The sequence below is a fragment of the Sinocyclocheilus anshuiensis genome, unplaced genomic scaffold, assembly GCF_001515605.1.
Source record: "Sinocyclocheilus anshuiensis isolate Anshui unplaced genomic scaffold, SAMN03320099.WGS_v1.1 scaffold348, whole genome shotgun sequence".
Taxonomy (NCBI): domain Eukaryota; kingdom Metazoa; phylum Chordata; class Actinopteri; order Cypriniformes; family Cyprinidae; genus Sinocyclocheilus; species Sinocyclocheilus anshuiensis.
In genome coordinates this window covers 808,039-826,438 of record NW_015555762.1, presented here as the reverse complement: position 1 = coordinate 826,438, position 18,400 = coordinate 808,039, and the positions used below count along the sequence as shown (strand labels likewise).

Here is an 18,400-nt window from a genome sequence, read left to right as displayed (position 1 = left end):
CTATAATAATAAAATAAAATAAAATAAAATAAAATAAAATAAAATAAAATTAAATTAAATTAAACCTTGCTATGGTGACCCATGACTAATTGGGACCTGTCACAGTATTTTGTGATCTTTTTGTTGGTTTAATTGTTTCTAATTGTCCTCTTTTGTAAGTCGCTTTGGATAAAAACAACTTGTAACTTTGTACATGTAACTTATATTATGAAGAATAACCTGTTGAAACTTTGTCCATCCTGTTTATTAAATGTTGTGAGAGCATTATTACAGTGTGCCATCTCTTTTCTTTCTATTATAAATGCAACTATGGCTGCAATGATTTTACTCATTTACATTCCCCATATGACAAATACAAATTAAACACCATTATGATATTTACCAATGACGGTTGGCTCAAGGTCTACAAAGATGGCACGGGGTACATATTTGCCAGCTCCAGTCTCACTGAAGAAGGTGGTGAAGGAGTCATCATGGCCACCCACTGGTTTGTGGCTGGGCATCTGTCCGTCTGGCTGGATACCGTGTTCCAGACAGTACAGCTCCCAGCAGGTGTTCCCCATCTGGACGCCAGCCTGGCCAACGTGGACAGAGATACACTCACGCTGTGGAGAGGAAACAGATTATTAGCAACTGTGTTACATATTAGGTGACAGTAATTTCCACAGAGTTCCTCCTACAACTACCCAGCTAACAAAAAATATATTCTAAGAATGTTCTGCTAATATTCCCATTAAGTTATGAAAACGTTATTTCAGAATATTCTCTGAACATTCAAAATGTACAGTTTTTTCAATGTTTAAACATTTTTTTTTTCTTGCTTGTGCGAATGTTAACGGAACATCCTATTTTATCATTATGGAATGTTCATTTGGAACATTCTGAAACAAATAGCAACATTAAAAAAACATGTTAGATGAATGTCTAACTAAAACATAAAAAACGTTCTACGAATGATATATAAATAATGATTTTGTGCTAACATTTTGCGAACAGAACTAAGATGCTATTGACAGTACAGAGAATGTTTATTCATAACTTTAACAGAACCTTGCCAGAATATTTTGAACATTCCCTGTTACCTTTATAGAACATTTAGCGGTTCAAGTCAATATTAAATCAAAATCAACCCTATATTTACTTTCTTAACCCCTTAACTGTCACCCCCCATTTTTTAAAATAGGCATGAACGTGCACTATCCAAACTTAAATTGTTGTAATTTATTAACACTTTGGAATACAGACCTAAGGTTGGTCTCTTTTTAAAGAAGAAAGTCAGCAGATTATTGCAAAAGTGGATTTATTTTTTTAAAGTTATAGAAGTTTAAATGTACTGTAAATAAAATGCATTGCAAATTGGAAATTGGTCCAAATTTTCCAATTGGAAATGCAAATTGGTCTTAATTTAATTTAATTTTATTTTATTTATTATAAATATTTTACATAACAGGTTAGGTTCCTGTGACATTTTATTTAGGGCGTCATACCACAAACAGCCACCGGGTGCCATTCAAACTCCATTAAAAAATTTTTATGCATTTTTCTGTCACAATTATCTAGATTTCTCTGTCAATATTACTTCTATCTCAAAATATCCACCAAATATGGAATCCCGAGACTCAGGCCATTCCAATGATATGTTTTTTGTCAAGATTATAAAAAGGTTTGATTCTAAAAGACCATAATGCATTTTGTAATATGACACCGCCCACTAAGGGGGAGGAGACCGCCAACTGATTTTAAAGTACCATTTCCATGGTAACGCAATGTCCGATTTCAAAATGGTTTTCACAGGATGAATCTTGGGCTTCTAAGCTTTCAAATGATATATACTTTATGATGATTACTAAAAGATTTGATAGAGAAAAAGGACAACAGCAAAAAAAGAGCGTCAAGCGTCCCACAGGTGGGACGGTGACAGTTATTCAATTTCCTGTCTTTTCTGTTCCGTATCTAAAGATGCAAAAATGTCAAAAACAAACAAGCAAGCAAACAAATAACTAAATATTTAAAATAATAATAACAACAACAACAACAGGATTTTAACTGCATATAACAATATAACAAATTCAAAATAAGTCGCTGCTTTTCAAACTTTCGTTTTGCCCACCAGGGGGCAGAAGCAAACAAAAAAAATTGTTCTTTTCTATATTAGGCAGCGGTTGGTCGATTACCGGACGTCAGTCACAGATGACTGCAGCTGACAGAGGACAGAGAAAATGTGTTGGCTGAATCTCTCAAAGCCCCCAAACATGTTTGTCGTCAGGGTTTGTGATTATCTAGACAACCCTGAGATAACAAAGTCCAAGCCAGGCTTGAATTCATATTATAGCATGTTAAACACCTCTGTTTGTTTGGAAAGGGAGTTTCCTGAAAGACTCGTCCTGGGAAGCGTTTATGATGTGACAGTTGCCACATATGGCAGACAGACCTACTAACCCTCATAGCCATTATTTTCTTTTCACACATAAACAAGAAACCTTCCACAAACACTATCTTCCTTGCTCGTCACACACTCCCTTGCAAGTCTGAAGAGGCATGAAAAGGCTTGAGGTGTCAACAACAGCCCCAACAGGTTTATATCAGAGGAGAGAGCGAGCTACACCCTAATGAAGAATTTATAGCATGTGTACTAAAAGGGGGTTGAAAGACTGTTGAAAAAGAATGGAGGGAAAAAGCAAATAAGGGAGATGAGAAGACAAAATGGAAAATGTGTCTTATGAACTTAAAAACAATAACACATTTTCATTCAAAAGAAATCTGTGTATATAAACTACAATTCAAAATTACAGCGTTGAAACCCACTTTGATTCAGTAAGGATGCATTAAATTAACCAAAAGTGACAAGACAAAAATATTTCTATTTCTACGTATCACGGTTTCCACAAAAATATGATGCAGCACAACTGTTTTTGACACTGATAATAATACGAAATGTTTCTTGAGCATCAAAACAGCATCATATTAGAATGATTTCTGAAGGATCGTGTGACACTGAAGTCTGGAAATTGACCTTTGCATCACAAAAAATACATTTTAAAATATATTTACTGTTATTGATATTGTAATAATATATAATAAAATGACTGTTTTTAATGTATTTTTGATCAGATAAATGCAGCATTGGTTAGCACAAGAGACTCAAAAACATAAAATCCAACCCCAGACTTTTAAATGAAAGTGTAAAATGAAATAATAAAATAAAATACACTTACAGAATACCAATCTCCAAAACATGATATATTAACACTGTAAAATCTCCAAAAATATATAATGTACAGTCAAGAAGTTATATACACACACACACACACACACACACACACACACACACATATATATATATATATATATATATATATATATAAAACATGATCAGGACCCTGATGCAAAGTGATTATATAGCCATAATACACATCAAATAATAAACAAATGGATTAATGGATTTCAGTTAAAATGATTTTATTATGCGAGGGGAAAAAAAAGAGAGCGAGGAGTGATACAAGAAGCACTGGTTGTCATTCAAAAGATTTGATGACAGAATATTGTGATTGGCCAATAAGAATAAAGTAGTAGAATTCCAGAATCAAATATTCCTTGACATATTCTGTATACAGTATGTGAAGGTATGATTCTGTATCTCTACTCATGGGTTTGATTCCCAGGACATAAATGCAAATGACGTTGGATAAAAGTATCTGCCAAATGCAAAAATGTACTGCCATTATGTTATCAAAGCAGTGAGGACACCAATGCAAAAGAAGAGTCACATGGTTGCAATAGAAGTGCTCTGTAATGATTCGGCCCCTAAATCTGTGTCTGCGCTCCAGAGAAGTGGCCTACATCAGCCTGAGAAGAAATATCCAGACTCTGCTTCTCCTCTGTGGGCATGACTCTTCCTCTGAATTCATTCTCCTGGGGTTGGGCCCTATTTTTACTCTCCGTCCCTCTCTGTCTGTTGGTGAGTCAGTGGGGAGGGGGATGGTGCATTACACAGGCACATGGGACTGCCTAGTTTGGGCATGGCAGCCAGGTTAGAAGTTATTTATGGGTTGTGTTACAAGTCATGTTTCCCCACTAGCTCTTCTTCCACCACCAAACCCTTCAACACCAACCCATGCCTCATGAGCCCTTTTTGCTCATCTTTTGACCCCACAGTGAGTTGATATCTTGTCCTCCAGCATTTTTTTTTTTACTTTGCAGATTCTGCTGTCTCATAAATTTCTTATGCTCTCTCTCTCTCTCTATATATATATATATATGGAAAGTGAAATGTATGGCCACAGACTTTTTAAATCCTCTTTAAGACTTAAATATGCCATAAATGTGTTTGGGAAACCTGTTTGGAGACAATCATTATGTTTGTAATTCCATTAGGTTGTGCTAGTGGCATAGACTTACACATGAAACAGTATTTACAATCCATTTTACTCTTATAATGCAACATAGTTTGATAGCGTAAACATTGAAAGTGGGATTTTATTCTTTGGGAACTGTTTGGATTGATCAGAACAGAGCCAGATCTGAATAGGAGTTTACTAAAACAACGCCCAAATAGCTGCTTGCCTATTTGTTAACATAATAACCGACTTGTCCTAGGTATTGTCAGTGAAAAAAAGAAAATAATTTTAAAGGGTGGAGCAAACTATTTCATGCTGATGAATGATTACAAATTATTATTGTTTCTGTAGAATTATAACAACAAAATTAACCCTATATTTAGTTTAAGCATTTAGCTTACATTCTTATCACATCTTGTCAATTTATGTTGACTTACAAAATGGGAATAATTATCTTAAAATGCACAAATTCACTAATTTATATAAGTGAATTTGACATTAGTTTCCACCTTCAACTGTATTGTGTAATTTGATTGAAAAAAAGCAAATAAGTGACTTATGGCTACAAAGTGTAAGGTGAGATATGACACAGACTACAGTTTGTTAATTGTTAACTTTACTGTGGCATTACCTCATGAGTTGTAAAGAAGAAAACAGAAATGCTTTTCATGAGATATTAAAAAATAAAATAGACATGTCACATCGCAAACATCATGTTTTAGACAGTCCAAGGTTGATGACAATTAATAACGTCTCTTGTGAAATGTTTCTAAAGGTCGTGGTGGCATCCAAAGCACCCAAAAGACAAACACAAAGGCCTCAGGGGTGTGATTTGGGACCTTTAGAATGTGAGAACCATTTGTCCTTGGAATTTAGCACAAAACAAACTCCTACACATGTGGTTCTAATATATTTTCCATGTAAAAACAGGCGTTGAGACCTACAACACTGTTTTAGTTGTACACTGGGGGCGAGTTGGCAATGAATCCATTTTAAAATGCAGGTTTGTTTTAAATGAGCCTCGGCACACAATATTTCACACATTTAATCAAACCTTGAGATTCTAGAAGATTCACAAACTATTGACTATAGGCCTACATTTAACCCAGCCTACTGAGTGATGCCATCTTAATATCAAGAACAACAATTCTAGCTCATTACTGCTCAGTTTTACTCTTTGATTAAGATGCACCTTTCTCTTATTATTATTTCACATATTTTCAACCAGCATGAACAGCTCAGTGACTTCATCTGGATCGTGGGACACACACAGACATGCTGAGAGCCACATCAGCGTTCAGTAAAATCACAAACACACCCATAACCGCACTACTTAAGACATAAAGCTCTCAGTAGTTTCCATACTGTAAATATGAAGTGGTGGTAAAACACAGCTAGCTATAAAAATAATATGGCATATAAAACAGTCAAATTAAACATTAAGCATCCAATTCAGTAGCCACTTTTAAAGAGACAGACTAAATTCAGTTATATGAAGAGACTGGGGCTAGTAGTCACAAGTCCAGTTGTATAAATGCTTATTTCCTCTAGGAGTGGTTTTATACTGTATGTTTTATAAACATTTGACCATAATTATTTCAAAGGTTACACACACTATTTTGCTGCTACTGTATGTACTTATATTTTATGAGTCATCAAGTGCATTCAAATTCTGTTCCATTTCCAGTTATTTTTGTTAATATATTATTAAAGTTCATTGCACGCAATGAAGTAGATCAAACACGTGCATATATTCTTAGCTCGGTGTGACCCAATATGTGCATGATGTGATTGCTCAATATGTTTACTTACAGCACAGTAGAATTAACTATTGACAAATAATATTCTACTCACCATTTTGCTTTAGAATTGGGATTTTTGCCAGGAAAATAGTCTGAAGATCACTTGCACTCTCACTGCGTACCTGCAATGGGGTATGAGTGAGACAGTCTCACCGTCTCACTGACAGGAGTTTGATTTTATACCTACAGCAGCACAGAGGAGGGGCAACCTGACACTCCTGCAAAACTCCCTGTGCTTATGTAGGCCAATATATTTAGACACAAAATAAAGCAAGACCATGCAAAACAACAACACTTCATAAAAATGTTCAGGGAAAATTATTTAGGTCAATATATATTATTTCTATTACTCTTTATTACTTCATTATATTAAATATTTTGCCAGATAGTTATTGTATTACGTATTATAACTGAACAACATTAAATTACATTATTATTATTATTATTTTAAATATTTATAGCTTAAAACAATATATATATATTCTATTTTAGAATCACTTTCAGGGTACTCTGTATTTTTATTTAGTTAATGTGGTATAGATTATTTCACACATTGTATATTCTATATATTTCAATGCACATAGCAATGATTTGTATTAGTGATTTTATTTTATTGTAAACAGACTAGTGGAAATGGTAGTCATTAGAGGTATTGCTCGTTTATTAGACTGCTGGATCTGGCACAGCTTCATTGCATGACAACAAGCAGTCATGTTTATGGCCCTGCCTAAGGTGGCCCTCTAGTGCCTGTAAAAGAAATCACATCAACAGTGTGCTAAAAGCCATGCATGAGCTGAGCTGCTTTTAAATAATGTTACTTTCCTTCTTCTAGAAAACATCATATTTGTTTTAATCACTCGTGTCATACCACTACATCACTGAATATTATCTGAACATATTGTTTTTACACAGGATGAGGTGATTATATGAAATAGTCCACTTTAAAAAATATTTAGATAAATTACATATTTATATAGGCTACATCTATGGTTCTTTTGATATTGTGACTGTCACATTATTCTGTTCTATTGTTCTTCAGACCTTTTTATATAAAACACATTTGATATATCAGATGAACTCAAACTTAAACCAATTTAAAGAACTTAAAAATATTTTATGTGTTTCTAAATAATATTTATAATAAATAAATGTATGCTAATAAAATATAATACTTTATTTATAGATAGTATGTATTTATTTGTATGCTTGTTTACTCAATGTATTTACTTTTTAATCCAGCTTTCCCCACATACATTTGTACATGATATCTGATATTTCGCTGCCTTTCAAAGAATTTTGTTCGAATTTTAAATCTAAAAAATAAATAATAATAATAATTATTATTATTATATTGCATGTATTCTTAGTCATATTTCAAAATAATCTACAATTTTTGCAGTATTTGTCCAGTAGATGGAGGTATGCATGCTTGATTTCAGAACTGCAATCTGGTAGTTGAAGGATCACTGCACTGTCACTTTGACCTTCCATTTATAATTTGACAGATAAGATAAAAAACCACACGGGGATAGAGATTGTTCAGTGAATTAACGGTGCCATCAGTATGCTCAAATTAATACAGGGCCATGTTTACACAACATTTATTGTCAGGTCACCTTGAGGAGCACGTACATTTCAAGGACAAATATTCAAGTGGAAAAGGATGTAAACTTTTGTCAGTTTTTCCAAAAACACACAGAGTTCGAATTACATAAAAAAATAATAAAAATAATAAAAATGAAAAATATAATGATAATTATATAGGACTACCCTTACAACAATGGCTCATTTTATATTTCCAAAACTCCATTAATTAAACTGAAAAATATGTAAATAAATAAAAATAAAAAGCCTGTTTTTTTTTTTCCAGTCTGTCACATACATATAGCCTATCTTGCATGGAAATGAAACATTTGGGTATACCTGGTGAGAATATAACAGCTACTTATAGCACTTATAAACATTTTTTCAAATACAGTTATATGTGTCGATCTCTGTATATTATTAAATAAAAAGGGTCTGACGCGCAGCGTGCGATGTCACGCTTGCGTCATGGACAGCTCCTCCCACTCGCTTTAGGACGTGACTGTATCTGCATCAGCGTTCGCGTTAAATCATGGCTATTGTGTGAATGGGAAAAACTACTACCGTCTCCGTATATGACTGATCCGTGCCATATGATCTCACGTAAGATCGAGGGCTGTCTTTAATTTGAACTAATCAAGGATATACTGGTTTTATTCGCCGCCGACTGGGCTGGCCGTATATGAAAATGGACCAGGCGGCGAGCCGCTACCAAGTGGTAAGTCTAACTCAGCCATCGTTATATAAGACGATCAAACACCCCATGTTATACAATAGACTTGACATACCCGAGCTGCTGATTACTGCCATTTTGTCGGATTGCCTTTAAACATTCATGACTTCCGCATCATCACACCTTCACCGCTACAAAGTGCGCGTCAGTTCACACAGAACGCGTTCTGGCGTTTAGATCCGCTAAACGGCTTGCAACTGAATGGAAGCTTTGCAAAGCTGAACTCATTTTATATTGTCGTCCTAACTTAAAAAATGCCCTTCTCCCTTCCCTTAAAATTAAAACACAGCGTCTCGATTTATTAAACACCAAAAACGTTCATCTGATATGTGTGCAACGAATAGCGGAGACGCAAGAACGCAACGAAAAATAGCTCAGGAACTCGTCTTGTTTGAACAGTTCCTTACCAAGCTGGAGATCTGATATAGTAGCCATGGTACCAGTAGCTTTGTAATAACAATTACATAAAAAAAATAATAATAATAAAATGGATACAGTTTTACCATAGAAACCCTGTTGAAAAAACCAGCATATGCTGGTTAGGTATGTTTTGATGATGGTTTAAGCTGGTCCTTTGCTGGTTCATGCTGGTCCGACCAGCTTAGACCAGCACGTTCAGCCATCACTAGTGCGTTCCAGCGCTGTCTGGTGCACTCTTTTGGGGTGTTCAAATACAGTTTGACGCATCACAGAAAGGAACGTTGGGCGCTTTATGACGTTCGATTTTGAGGTATAATCGGTGCGTTTTCACAGGTGTACACAGAATCTTGTAAGATTTTGGGGTTCAAATGCATTTTGAAGCGTCATAGACATGTATGGGACGTTGGGTGCATTTTGACGTTTGAGGTATCACTGGTGCGTTCCAAGTAAATTTGAGTTGTCACATGTACACTCCGAACATTTGACGCTTTCAGGGGAGTTCAAATGTATCAGCAGGAAAGACTTTCCTGACATTCCCTAAAATCGAAAACAAAATCACATTGCCTTTTTTTTTATTTTTTATTTTTTTTATTAATGAGTGCAGTGATATCGAAATGCTGTCCAACATGTTAAACCAATTTTTGGGGGGGACTTTTTCAAATAAAATAAAATAAAATAAACAGTAATATAATATATATGTATGAAATGTAAATATTTGTTATGGATACACCAACATTAAAATATGATTAACCAATAATTATTTTTAATGTTATTTAATGTTATGGCTCATAATGATACACGGCTAATTGAAATTCTGTTCTATTTTGTCTCAATAAATGCATTTTTAAATTACATTTTAAAACTGAAATCATTTGAAATTAATTTTGGCATCACAACATTATAATGTACAGTATTAAAAATATTCAGATTGAGATTAATTTCTGCTAAATGTTACATTAGTTATTTAGTAACACTGTTAAGAATTAAGTTAAAAAACTGACTAAGTGAGTGTTAGATGGCAAGTATACACTCTAAAAAACACTGGGTTAAAAACAACCCAATTTGGGTTGTTATTAACCCAAGGGCTGGGTAAATATAGGACAGAACCCATCTTGGGTTAAATTAACACAGCATAATGGGTTTATTCATTTTTACTATATTACTAGCTTATATTTTACTTCATACATTACATAATGTTTACAGATTAATTTAAATCCTCTGAACTTTTCTAAAATACTTCACACAACCACTGGTTTTCATGATAACTTCCTTTATTTTCCTTTATTTATCATTTACAGCATTGTTTACCGTTTTTAATAGGCTATACATATTGCCTATATTTAAACTCGTTTAACAAACATTACAAGAAAAATTCAACATTAAACAGAAGTAATTCACGTGTAACTATAGATAAAATAAAATGTACACAAACCTGTATTTTACCAAAGAATGCATCAATTCGATGGTGCTTAGACCTGCTCTCTCATGAAGTGAAGATGCAAAATCCCCGCGATAAATAACTCAACCGCTGGGTTAAGCTGCAAAACAACCCAAACACTGGGTTGTTACATTTGACCCAGGAGCTGGGTAACACAAAAACTACCCAAACACTGAAAAAATAACCCCAAAAAATGACCCAAAAGGCTCAACCCAGCATTTGGGTCAAAAAAATAAAATGTAAAAATTGGGAAATGCACAATTAAATATCAAGTATCAGCCGATATAGATTCAATGTCTACCGATAAATAAAAAACCCTCTAATATAAATATCGAAATTGATATTGTACCAATAAATCCCAATGCATCTCTCTATTTTTTGTATGTTACTTGTTAACAAAAGTGACATTTTTATAATTGGTCCAAATTAGGGCTGCACGATACGCATTAAATATCGCATGCGATTTATCGTGCAGCCCTAGTTCAAATATTTCTGCAGAGAAGAGATTAAATGACATTGTCAAGTGAGGGCTTTTTAAAGTTTTATCAAACTGATTCTGTGCAGTCTTAGTCATAACACAGATAAGATGTAGAGTTTATCTCAAGTATGATAGTGCTTCTAACAGTCCATTGCGAACCACTGGAGATGCTTGCTTTGTCCCTGGGCAGTTGTTGTGTTTTTGTAATGCCAATGCAGGTTGTCTGGTGGGTGTCGTCAGTGCAAAGTGAGAGCACAATTCACCACTGGCGTTCTTGCTGTCCTTGATGTGGCCCTGATGTTACAGTGTAATCATTCTCATGTGAACTTTGTCTCTCACTGGATCTAATCCCGTTTCTGTTAGCCTTTTCATAGAGTATAGCAGAGTTGAACCTAAGAGCATTGACCTATGCTAAGACTTCTGTGACTCTCAGCTCTGTCGGGAGGCCTTAGATATTATCAGGAGGCGTGGTGTAGTAAACCAGACTACTTACCCAGAGATAATTTCATAATTAATTTGTTTAAAACCATTTGAATTCAGAGCTGTCTGGTTCAATTTTATAGGAATATTTCTGGCATTTATTGATATTTAGAGTTGAAGTAGCTATTTATTTTTTATTTTTAAAGTTGCTATTAAAATTCTAATTCGGTATATTGATATTAATGCTTTTTAAATAAAAGCACATGCAGATGAGCACATGCATTTTTGCTGTAGTTAATTTTTATTAAATTCCTGAGCATTTTAGCATTGGTGTGAACTACAGAAGTTTTGGTTTTGTGACAAAACTACTATGAGGATTACTACTAACTGCCCAAAATGTGAAACAGACTAATTTCACTCTGGTGAATCGCTCATATCTGTTTGGACGATTGCTTTCTAACGACACATCAAACAGGTGCAGCTGAAGGCACAGCCTTGTGCCTCGATCTCGTGGTTTGCATTACCGCCGCTCTCCTGTTACTGTATGAACCTGTTAGCTAACTTTGTTGGCAAACAACCGTGCATCCTATTGCGCTCTGATGTACCAAGTGTGTTCCCTGCAATCTTAAACTGTCATATTACCAGAAGATGTTTTCAGGTCACTTTGTGCAGATTGAGATTCAAGACTCCTTTTTAATACTAAATGTTTTATTCAGTGCTTCTTTGCAACACTTAATTCTTGAAGTTTAGCTTCACAGATTGTTTAGTTCATCGTAGGGCGAGGACAGTAAGGTTACGCGACCCAAGAGACCAAGTTGTTGACTCAAGTTGTTGACGTGTTCCTTGCAGTGTTCCTCCCTTCATTGAGTACATCATGGTGTCATTTAAGCCAATGCAAGACACAAGACCTTGTCAGATTGGTCTTAAATTAAACGACAAGATTCTTCAGTCTGACTCTGAACTTTTGTGATTCTATCCTTCCTCAGTTGCACAATGAGGACGATCCCTCTGAAGGGGCCGCCGGTGCAGAGCCGTCCACATCCTCCCAGGCCGCTGCCGCCGTCGCAGGCATCAGCAACCCCGCGGTGGATATGGAAGCTCCGCCTCCTTCTTATGCCAGCGTGGCGCTCGGAGCAACAGCTGCACCAGGTACAGACACCTGGAAAAAGTTATTATTTCCAGAGTAAGAGCAGGAATCTACTAGGTTAGAAATGTATTTTATATTGTATTTATATTATATTTATATTGCAATAGAATAGAAACGTTTTCGACATGCGTAAATGATGCATCAGCTGCAGCTGCCGTGGCACTCAACGTTTTGATTTTAGTCATTGTGTATGAAAATAAACACAATGCGGATTCTGTCCAATTCATTATGCAAATATTACAATGACATCATTGCCGTTGGTTACTGTTCAAAGGTTTAGGGTCAGTAGGATTAATTATTTCAAAGAAATGAATATTTTTATTCAGCAAATTGATTTATTAAATTGAATAAAAATGACAATAGACACATATAGGGCTGTGCGATATTGAAGAAAAATGCGATATTCGATATGCGATACGATATTGCTTAAAGTGTGTAAAATCAATTTAAATGATATTTTTTAATATTTAAAAATGAAAATTATATAACCAATTTGTTTCACATTCTTTCTTGGAAAATAAAGAATCACTATAACTTCTGAAAGTGACCAGCAGTGTTTTAGCATTACTTAAAAAGTAATGTCACAAATCAGAAAATGTAATTTAACATCAATGTGAACATACAAACAAAAAAATTTATGACACACATTATTCATTGTAACTTTGCTTTCCACACACTTTTAAGTACTTCTTCATATACCACAGCAAAAACTATAGTCTGAGAAAGTTCAAACATGATTAAAGGAAAGTGAACAGTCAGTAGAAAAAGGAAAAAAAAAATACACAATTTACAAGCATAGATAAAATAAACGGTAGTATTCAGGTACAGAAATGTAATCATTAAGTGTAAAATAACACTGCATAGTGTTCACTATATGAATTACATTTAGATTAATCTTTGTTATAGCCATTTTGTTGTTTTGTTACATTCATTTAAAACATAACCGACTGCGTTTACGAGAATGATCGAAAGACGAATCAACTCGGTCTCTCTGTGTGTGCGCGCACTTTGCACGTGTGCGGCAGAAAAGGAAGAGACGCTGTGCGAGATGCGGCTTGTGCGAGCGCTTCAGGTATATTCAGCAGCACGTATTTATAGGCTGCTGTCCCTTTAAATCCGACTGCACGGATCCAGTATAATGATACACATCTGATTTCTTTCTCCGCTGTTTACATTCATTTAAAACATAACCGACTGCGTTTACGAGAATGATCGAAAGACGAATCAACTCGGTCTGAGACGCGTCTCTCTGTGTGTGCGCGTGTGCACGTGTGCGGCAGAACGGAAGAGACGCTGTGCGAGATGCGGCTTGTGCGAGCGCTTCAGGTGTGAGTCTGTCAGATAGCAAGACGAGACGGCAAAGAGTTGTTTTCTGCAACTTAATGCACTTAATAACTCTTTTTAACGTCAAGCAATTTTCTGCTATATGCGTTGAACTAAAACTTTGACCTTTTGCAACGTTTTGATTTAAGTAGCATATTATTAAAATTATAATGATATCGCATGCCGTTGCGATATGCGTATTGCGATATTTACATTTGCGATATTTTGATAATTTCGATATACCGTGCAGCCCTAGACGCATATATAGATTTAGCTTTCATATAAATGCTGTTCTTTTGAAGATTCTATGCATCAAAGAATTTTGGGGAGGAAAAAATCACAATTTCAACAAAAATTTTAAGCAGCACAGCTGTTTTCAACATTGATAATAGAGTACAACAGTCTGGTTCCAGGAAAAAAAAATGCCATTCATTTTCTGCATAGGGAAATTAATTTTAACGATAACTTATAAAGGTTTAAAGACAGACCTACTGTGAGGGCCATGGTTGTTAATAGATGGTATATGCTTTTGTTGCATTATTGCAACTTTTGTTTTAAGTAGGGATGTAACGATGCACCCCGAGCCGGTTGAAAATCTATAAATATGTGACAATTCAGTTGAATCAAGTCAGTTGAGATGTTAAATGAATCGTGATGCAGTCAGGGGCGGGAGTTTATATGAATGTATCTCTGAGGTGAACACTGTCTTCAGAAAAGTTTAATGGTATTTTCTTTTCATTTGGCCTCTGTATAATGCATATTAAAGTAGTGCAGCCCTGCTTTGTTTACAGCGGTAACCAAGGAAACACTGTATAGCTGCTGTTCCATAAGCGCCACCTGCTGTCAGAGAATGAATTTGCATATCTGCTGTTTTTGTTTCGTGCAGATGTTTTATGTAGCATAGTTTCACAAAGCTAAAGTCAGGCTATTCTGCTTTTGCTTTTAAATTGTGAAATTATACAATCTAATTTAAATCAAAAACTGCTCATGCTGGATGTATTCAGCATCTTTGTTTGGATTGGTTGCTCTAATTTTAAATGGAAAGAGCACAAGAAAAGTCACAGTTCGTTTATATGAAGTTATTTATTTTATTCTTATTATTTGTTTATTTGATTTGGATTTTGTTTTCAAATTTTAATTTAGTTTTGTTATTTGAGATGCTTGATGCTGTGAAGAAAATTCCACCAATCAGAAAATTTTTGACATGATGTTATCGAGTCCTTATATCTTAAAACACTAAAATATTTGCATATATATATATGCATATTTTACAATAAATTTACAATAAATATATTGTTTCTGTATACACAGAATATATTTATATATATTTATATTTAATATATATTCTGTTTCTGTTTTACTGCTCCGGGTGTGTGTTCACGGTGTGTGTGTTCACTGCTGTGTGTGTGCACTTAGGATGGGTTAAATGCAGAGCACTAATTCCTAGTATGGGTAACCATACTTGGCCACATGTCACGTCACTTTCACTTTCACAATCAACAACTTGAAATGGGTAGTTTTATATTCCTCAGTTGTTTTTAATTTGGTTATGCCATGGGATTGTAGTTCTTTCCCTCATTAAAGCTGTTAAAGTACACAGTCTTGTACCTTTTTGTCTGATTTTCAAAAAGTTTTTTTTTTTTTTTTTGCTTCAAACCAAAGTTATTACTGCTGTGATTCACCTCATAGCTGGTTGGCTTGGTTCATGGCTTATAGCGCTTTAACGAAGACTTTTATTTGTCTATTTAAATAATATTTCACAATATTTATTTATTTAATATATAATACAAGCAGCCTTGGTGGGCATAAAATACTTTGTTCTAAAACATTTAAAAATCTTACCGATCCCAGTGTGAGATTTGCAAGCTTTAGCACACTTAAGATTACAATTAAAATCTTAAGTCTGAAATGATTGCATTGTTGTGTAGATGCTAGGTCTCTAGTTATTGACCCAAGTCTAAAGAGCTGACCTCTGTGTCTTGTGTTTTGGTCTCTAGGTGTGGCTCAGTGTAAGTCTATCGGTTCTTATGCATGTTTTATCAAAGGTGAAATTCGTAAGTCTGATGGCTAGTTATGCGTCACAGCTTGGTGCTTTGCGTTTTATTCAGATCTCTAAATATGGGCAATAGTAATCGTGATGCTTGACTTAAGTTTGGAAGACTCATTGTTTAGAAGACTCATAGCTAGAAATGTGTGGCGTATGGCTGACCTGTGTTTTCTATTGCATTTCAGAGAGCACATTTCCGGGGGACTTTCCCGTTCCTCCACCATACAGCGTTGCCACGTCTCTGCCCACTTACGATGAGGCAGAGAAGGCCAAAGCAGCAGCCATGGCTGTCTCAGCGGTGGAGGTCATTCCACGAGTGAGTATCTCATCAGCCTACGCACCCACACGTTCTGCAGAACCAAACGCCAAGCCCTCGATTTGCACAACTTTCCACTGCAGCTTCGGTACAGTCCAAAAAATTCCCTCAAAGGAAATAAATTGCTGTAGTAATGCTGCTATGATTTAATGATGACCAAAATGAAATGGGACATCTCTTAAAATCATGTGTGATTAGCTTTTAGCAGTAACATAAGGAGAGCCTTTTTGAGGATGTGGTGTGCCATAAAAGCCATGACCTAGAAAGAGAATCCCACAGATACTCTGATTTCTCTGAGCTCAGATGAAGAAGTCTTATGTAATGTGGCCCCGAAAAGTATTTGGACACTCTTAAGATGGTCTGAATGTCATTGCGTTAGATAACAGAATCACAAACCAACTGGCATCTGTAAACAAATGAACTAACTTCCTTTTTCTGAGCCTCTTTTGCGGTGACCTCCATACAGCAATGTGGTTTCTATTTTTGAAATGGTGTACTAAATTACTACTTACTGAATACTGTGACTTAACAAAAAAATAATAAAATAAAGCTGTATTTTCAGCAGCTATTGGTTTCATCCTTCAGAAATCATTCTAATATACTGACTTGCTGTCCAAGAAACATTTATTACAATTATTAATGTTGAAAACGGTTGTTCTGCTTCATATATTTGTGGAAACCCTGATACACTCAAATGTTTGCGATAAGTAAGGAAGTATTAAAATAGAAATTAATACTTTTGTCAGGACACATTATTGATAAAAAGGGACAGTAAAAACATTTATAACGTTACAAAAGATTTCTGTTTCAAATAAATGCCATTCTTTTAAACTTTGTATTCATCAAGTAACGTATCACAGAAATATTAAGCAGCAGAAACGGTAAGAACCACAACTAAACACTAATAATGATGAATAATAATTGAGCAGCAAATCAGCATATTAAGAATGATTTTCTAATGAAGGATCATGTGACACTGATGATGCTGAAAATTCAGCTTTGCATCACAGGAATAAGAGACATTTTAAAATATATTCAAATAGAAAACAGTTCTTTTAAATTGTAATAATATTTCACAATATTAAATTTTTTACTATATTGTTGATCAAATAAATGAAGCCTTGGTGACTTCTTTCAACATTCAATTATTTCAATTATTACAAACTTTATTTATTTATTTGAATGTTGCTTCATCCTGCAATTGCAAATTGAGGACATTCAGAGAGAGAGCGAGAGAGCAAGCACCCAATGCTGGTGCTCTGTTATGAAATCACTTCAGAAACAAAGAATGAATTAGAGCATTGTTCAAGACTTTTACTTGTTATACAACCTCAGCAGCTCTGTTGTGAGTATCTGCGGTATCAGTGTGGAGCCGGGCTGGGTTACCAAAGGCGTAGGCTGGATCATAAAGGAGCAGTTCACACAAAAATGTGTCAGCCTCGTGTCATTCCAAACCCGTGGAACACAAACATGTTGTGCAGAAAGTTGATGCTGTGCAAAAGTGAAATCATACAGTGAAAGTGAATGGCTACAGAGCAGTCCAGTTCAAAAACTTGCCAGTAGTAGTCCTGCAGTCAAATGTTGTTTGCTGAAAAGACAGACATCTTTATTTTTTAGATGCGGCACTTACTTATGTCAGAGCCAAATGATGAATGATGTTAAAGGGATAGTTCACCCAAAAATTTAAATTCTGTCATTAAAGGGGTCATATGATGCGATTTCAATTTTTCCTTTCTCTTTGAAGTGTTACAAGCTCTTGGTGCATAAAGAAGATCTGTAAAGTTGCAAAGACTAAAATCCAAAGAGATGCTCTTTATAAAAGTTGAGTCAGCCACGCCTACCTAAAACGCCTCGTTCTAACACGCCCCCACATGTCTATGTCACGATGTTCACGTAAAGAAAGAAGGCGTAACTTTTATTCTCGCTGTAGTATTATTGTTGTTGCCGCTGCCGCCATGTCGTGAAGGCGCTGCGTGTTTCGTTGTGAAAGCGAAACTACTTTGTTTGGCCTTCCAAAAGAGGATGATATCCGCTTCGTCATGCCTGGAGCTGATCCGTGCTGGTCGCTGAGGAAATACATCAACTTTGCGCTGTGGATCGCCGGATCGGCTTTCACCGTGGACGAAGCGGAGTCCAACCCGGGGTCGTCACATGTGGTTACCGCAAACCCGCCGGACGCTCCTTCGTCGAATCCGCCGGCTGCGCCGCTCTCAAGCCCGTTTATAATGGGTTTTAATGTTTATGTCTCGTCGATCCGGCCGGACAGGGCATCACAGTATGGTGAGGGGCGTAACATTTCCGTCACACGCTTGAGGTATTCGGCCAATCACCATACTGTTGATGCCGTGTCCGGCA

At 35.6% G+C, this 18,400-nt stretch overlaps 2 protein-coding genes across 4 annotated transcripts in view; one reads left to right on the top strand and one right to left on the bottom strand.

Annotated features, from left to right (window-relative positions):
- LOC107674008 (tubulin alpha chain-like) overlaps positions 1-6,300 on the bottom strand; it is a 9,531-nt gene extending 3,231 nt beyond the window's left edge. Inside the window, exons 1-2 of the mRNA XM_016467866.1 lie at positions 6,192-6,300; positions 383-605 (exon numbers count right to left, since the gene is read on the bottom strand). Coding sequence (XP_016323352.1) covers positions 383-605; positions 6,192-6,194 — 226 coding nt within the window. The 5' untranslated portion in view covers positions 6,195-6,300. The remainder of the gene's footprint in view (positions 1-382; positions 606-6,191) is intronic.
- A 1,896-nt stretch (positions 6,301-8,196) lies between these two features.
- LOC107674006 (NEDD4 family-interacting protein 2-like) overlaps positions 8,197-18,400 on the top strand; it is a 33,770-nt gene continuing 23,566 nt past the window's right edge. For all 3 annotated transcript variants that reach the window (XM_016467862.1, XM_016467859.1, XM_016467861.1), the window contains exons 1-3: positions 8,197-8,441; positions 12,199-12,361; positions 15,915-16,045. In XM_016467862.1, coding sequence (XP_016323348.1) covers positions 8,406-8,441; positions 12,199-12,361; positions 15,915-16,045 — 330 coding nt within the window. In that variant the 5' untranslated portion in view covers positions 8,197-8,405. The remainder of the gene's footprint in view (positions 8,442-12,198; positions 12,362-15,914; positions 16,046-18,400) is intronic.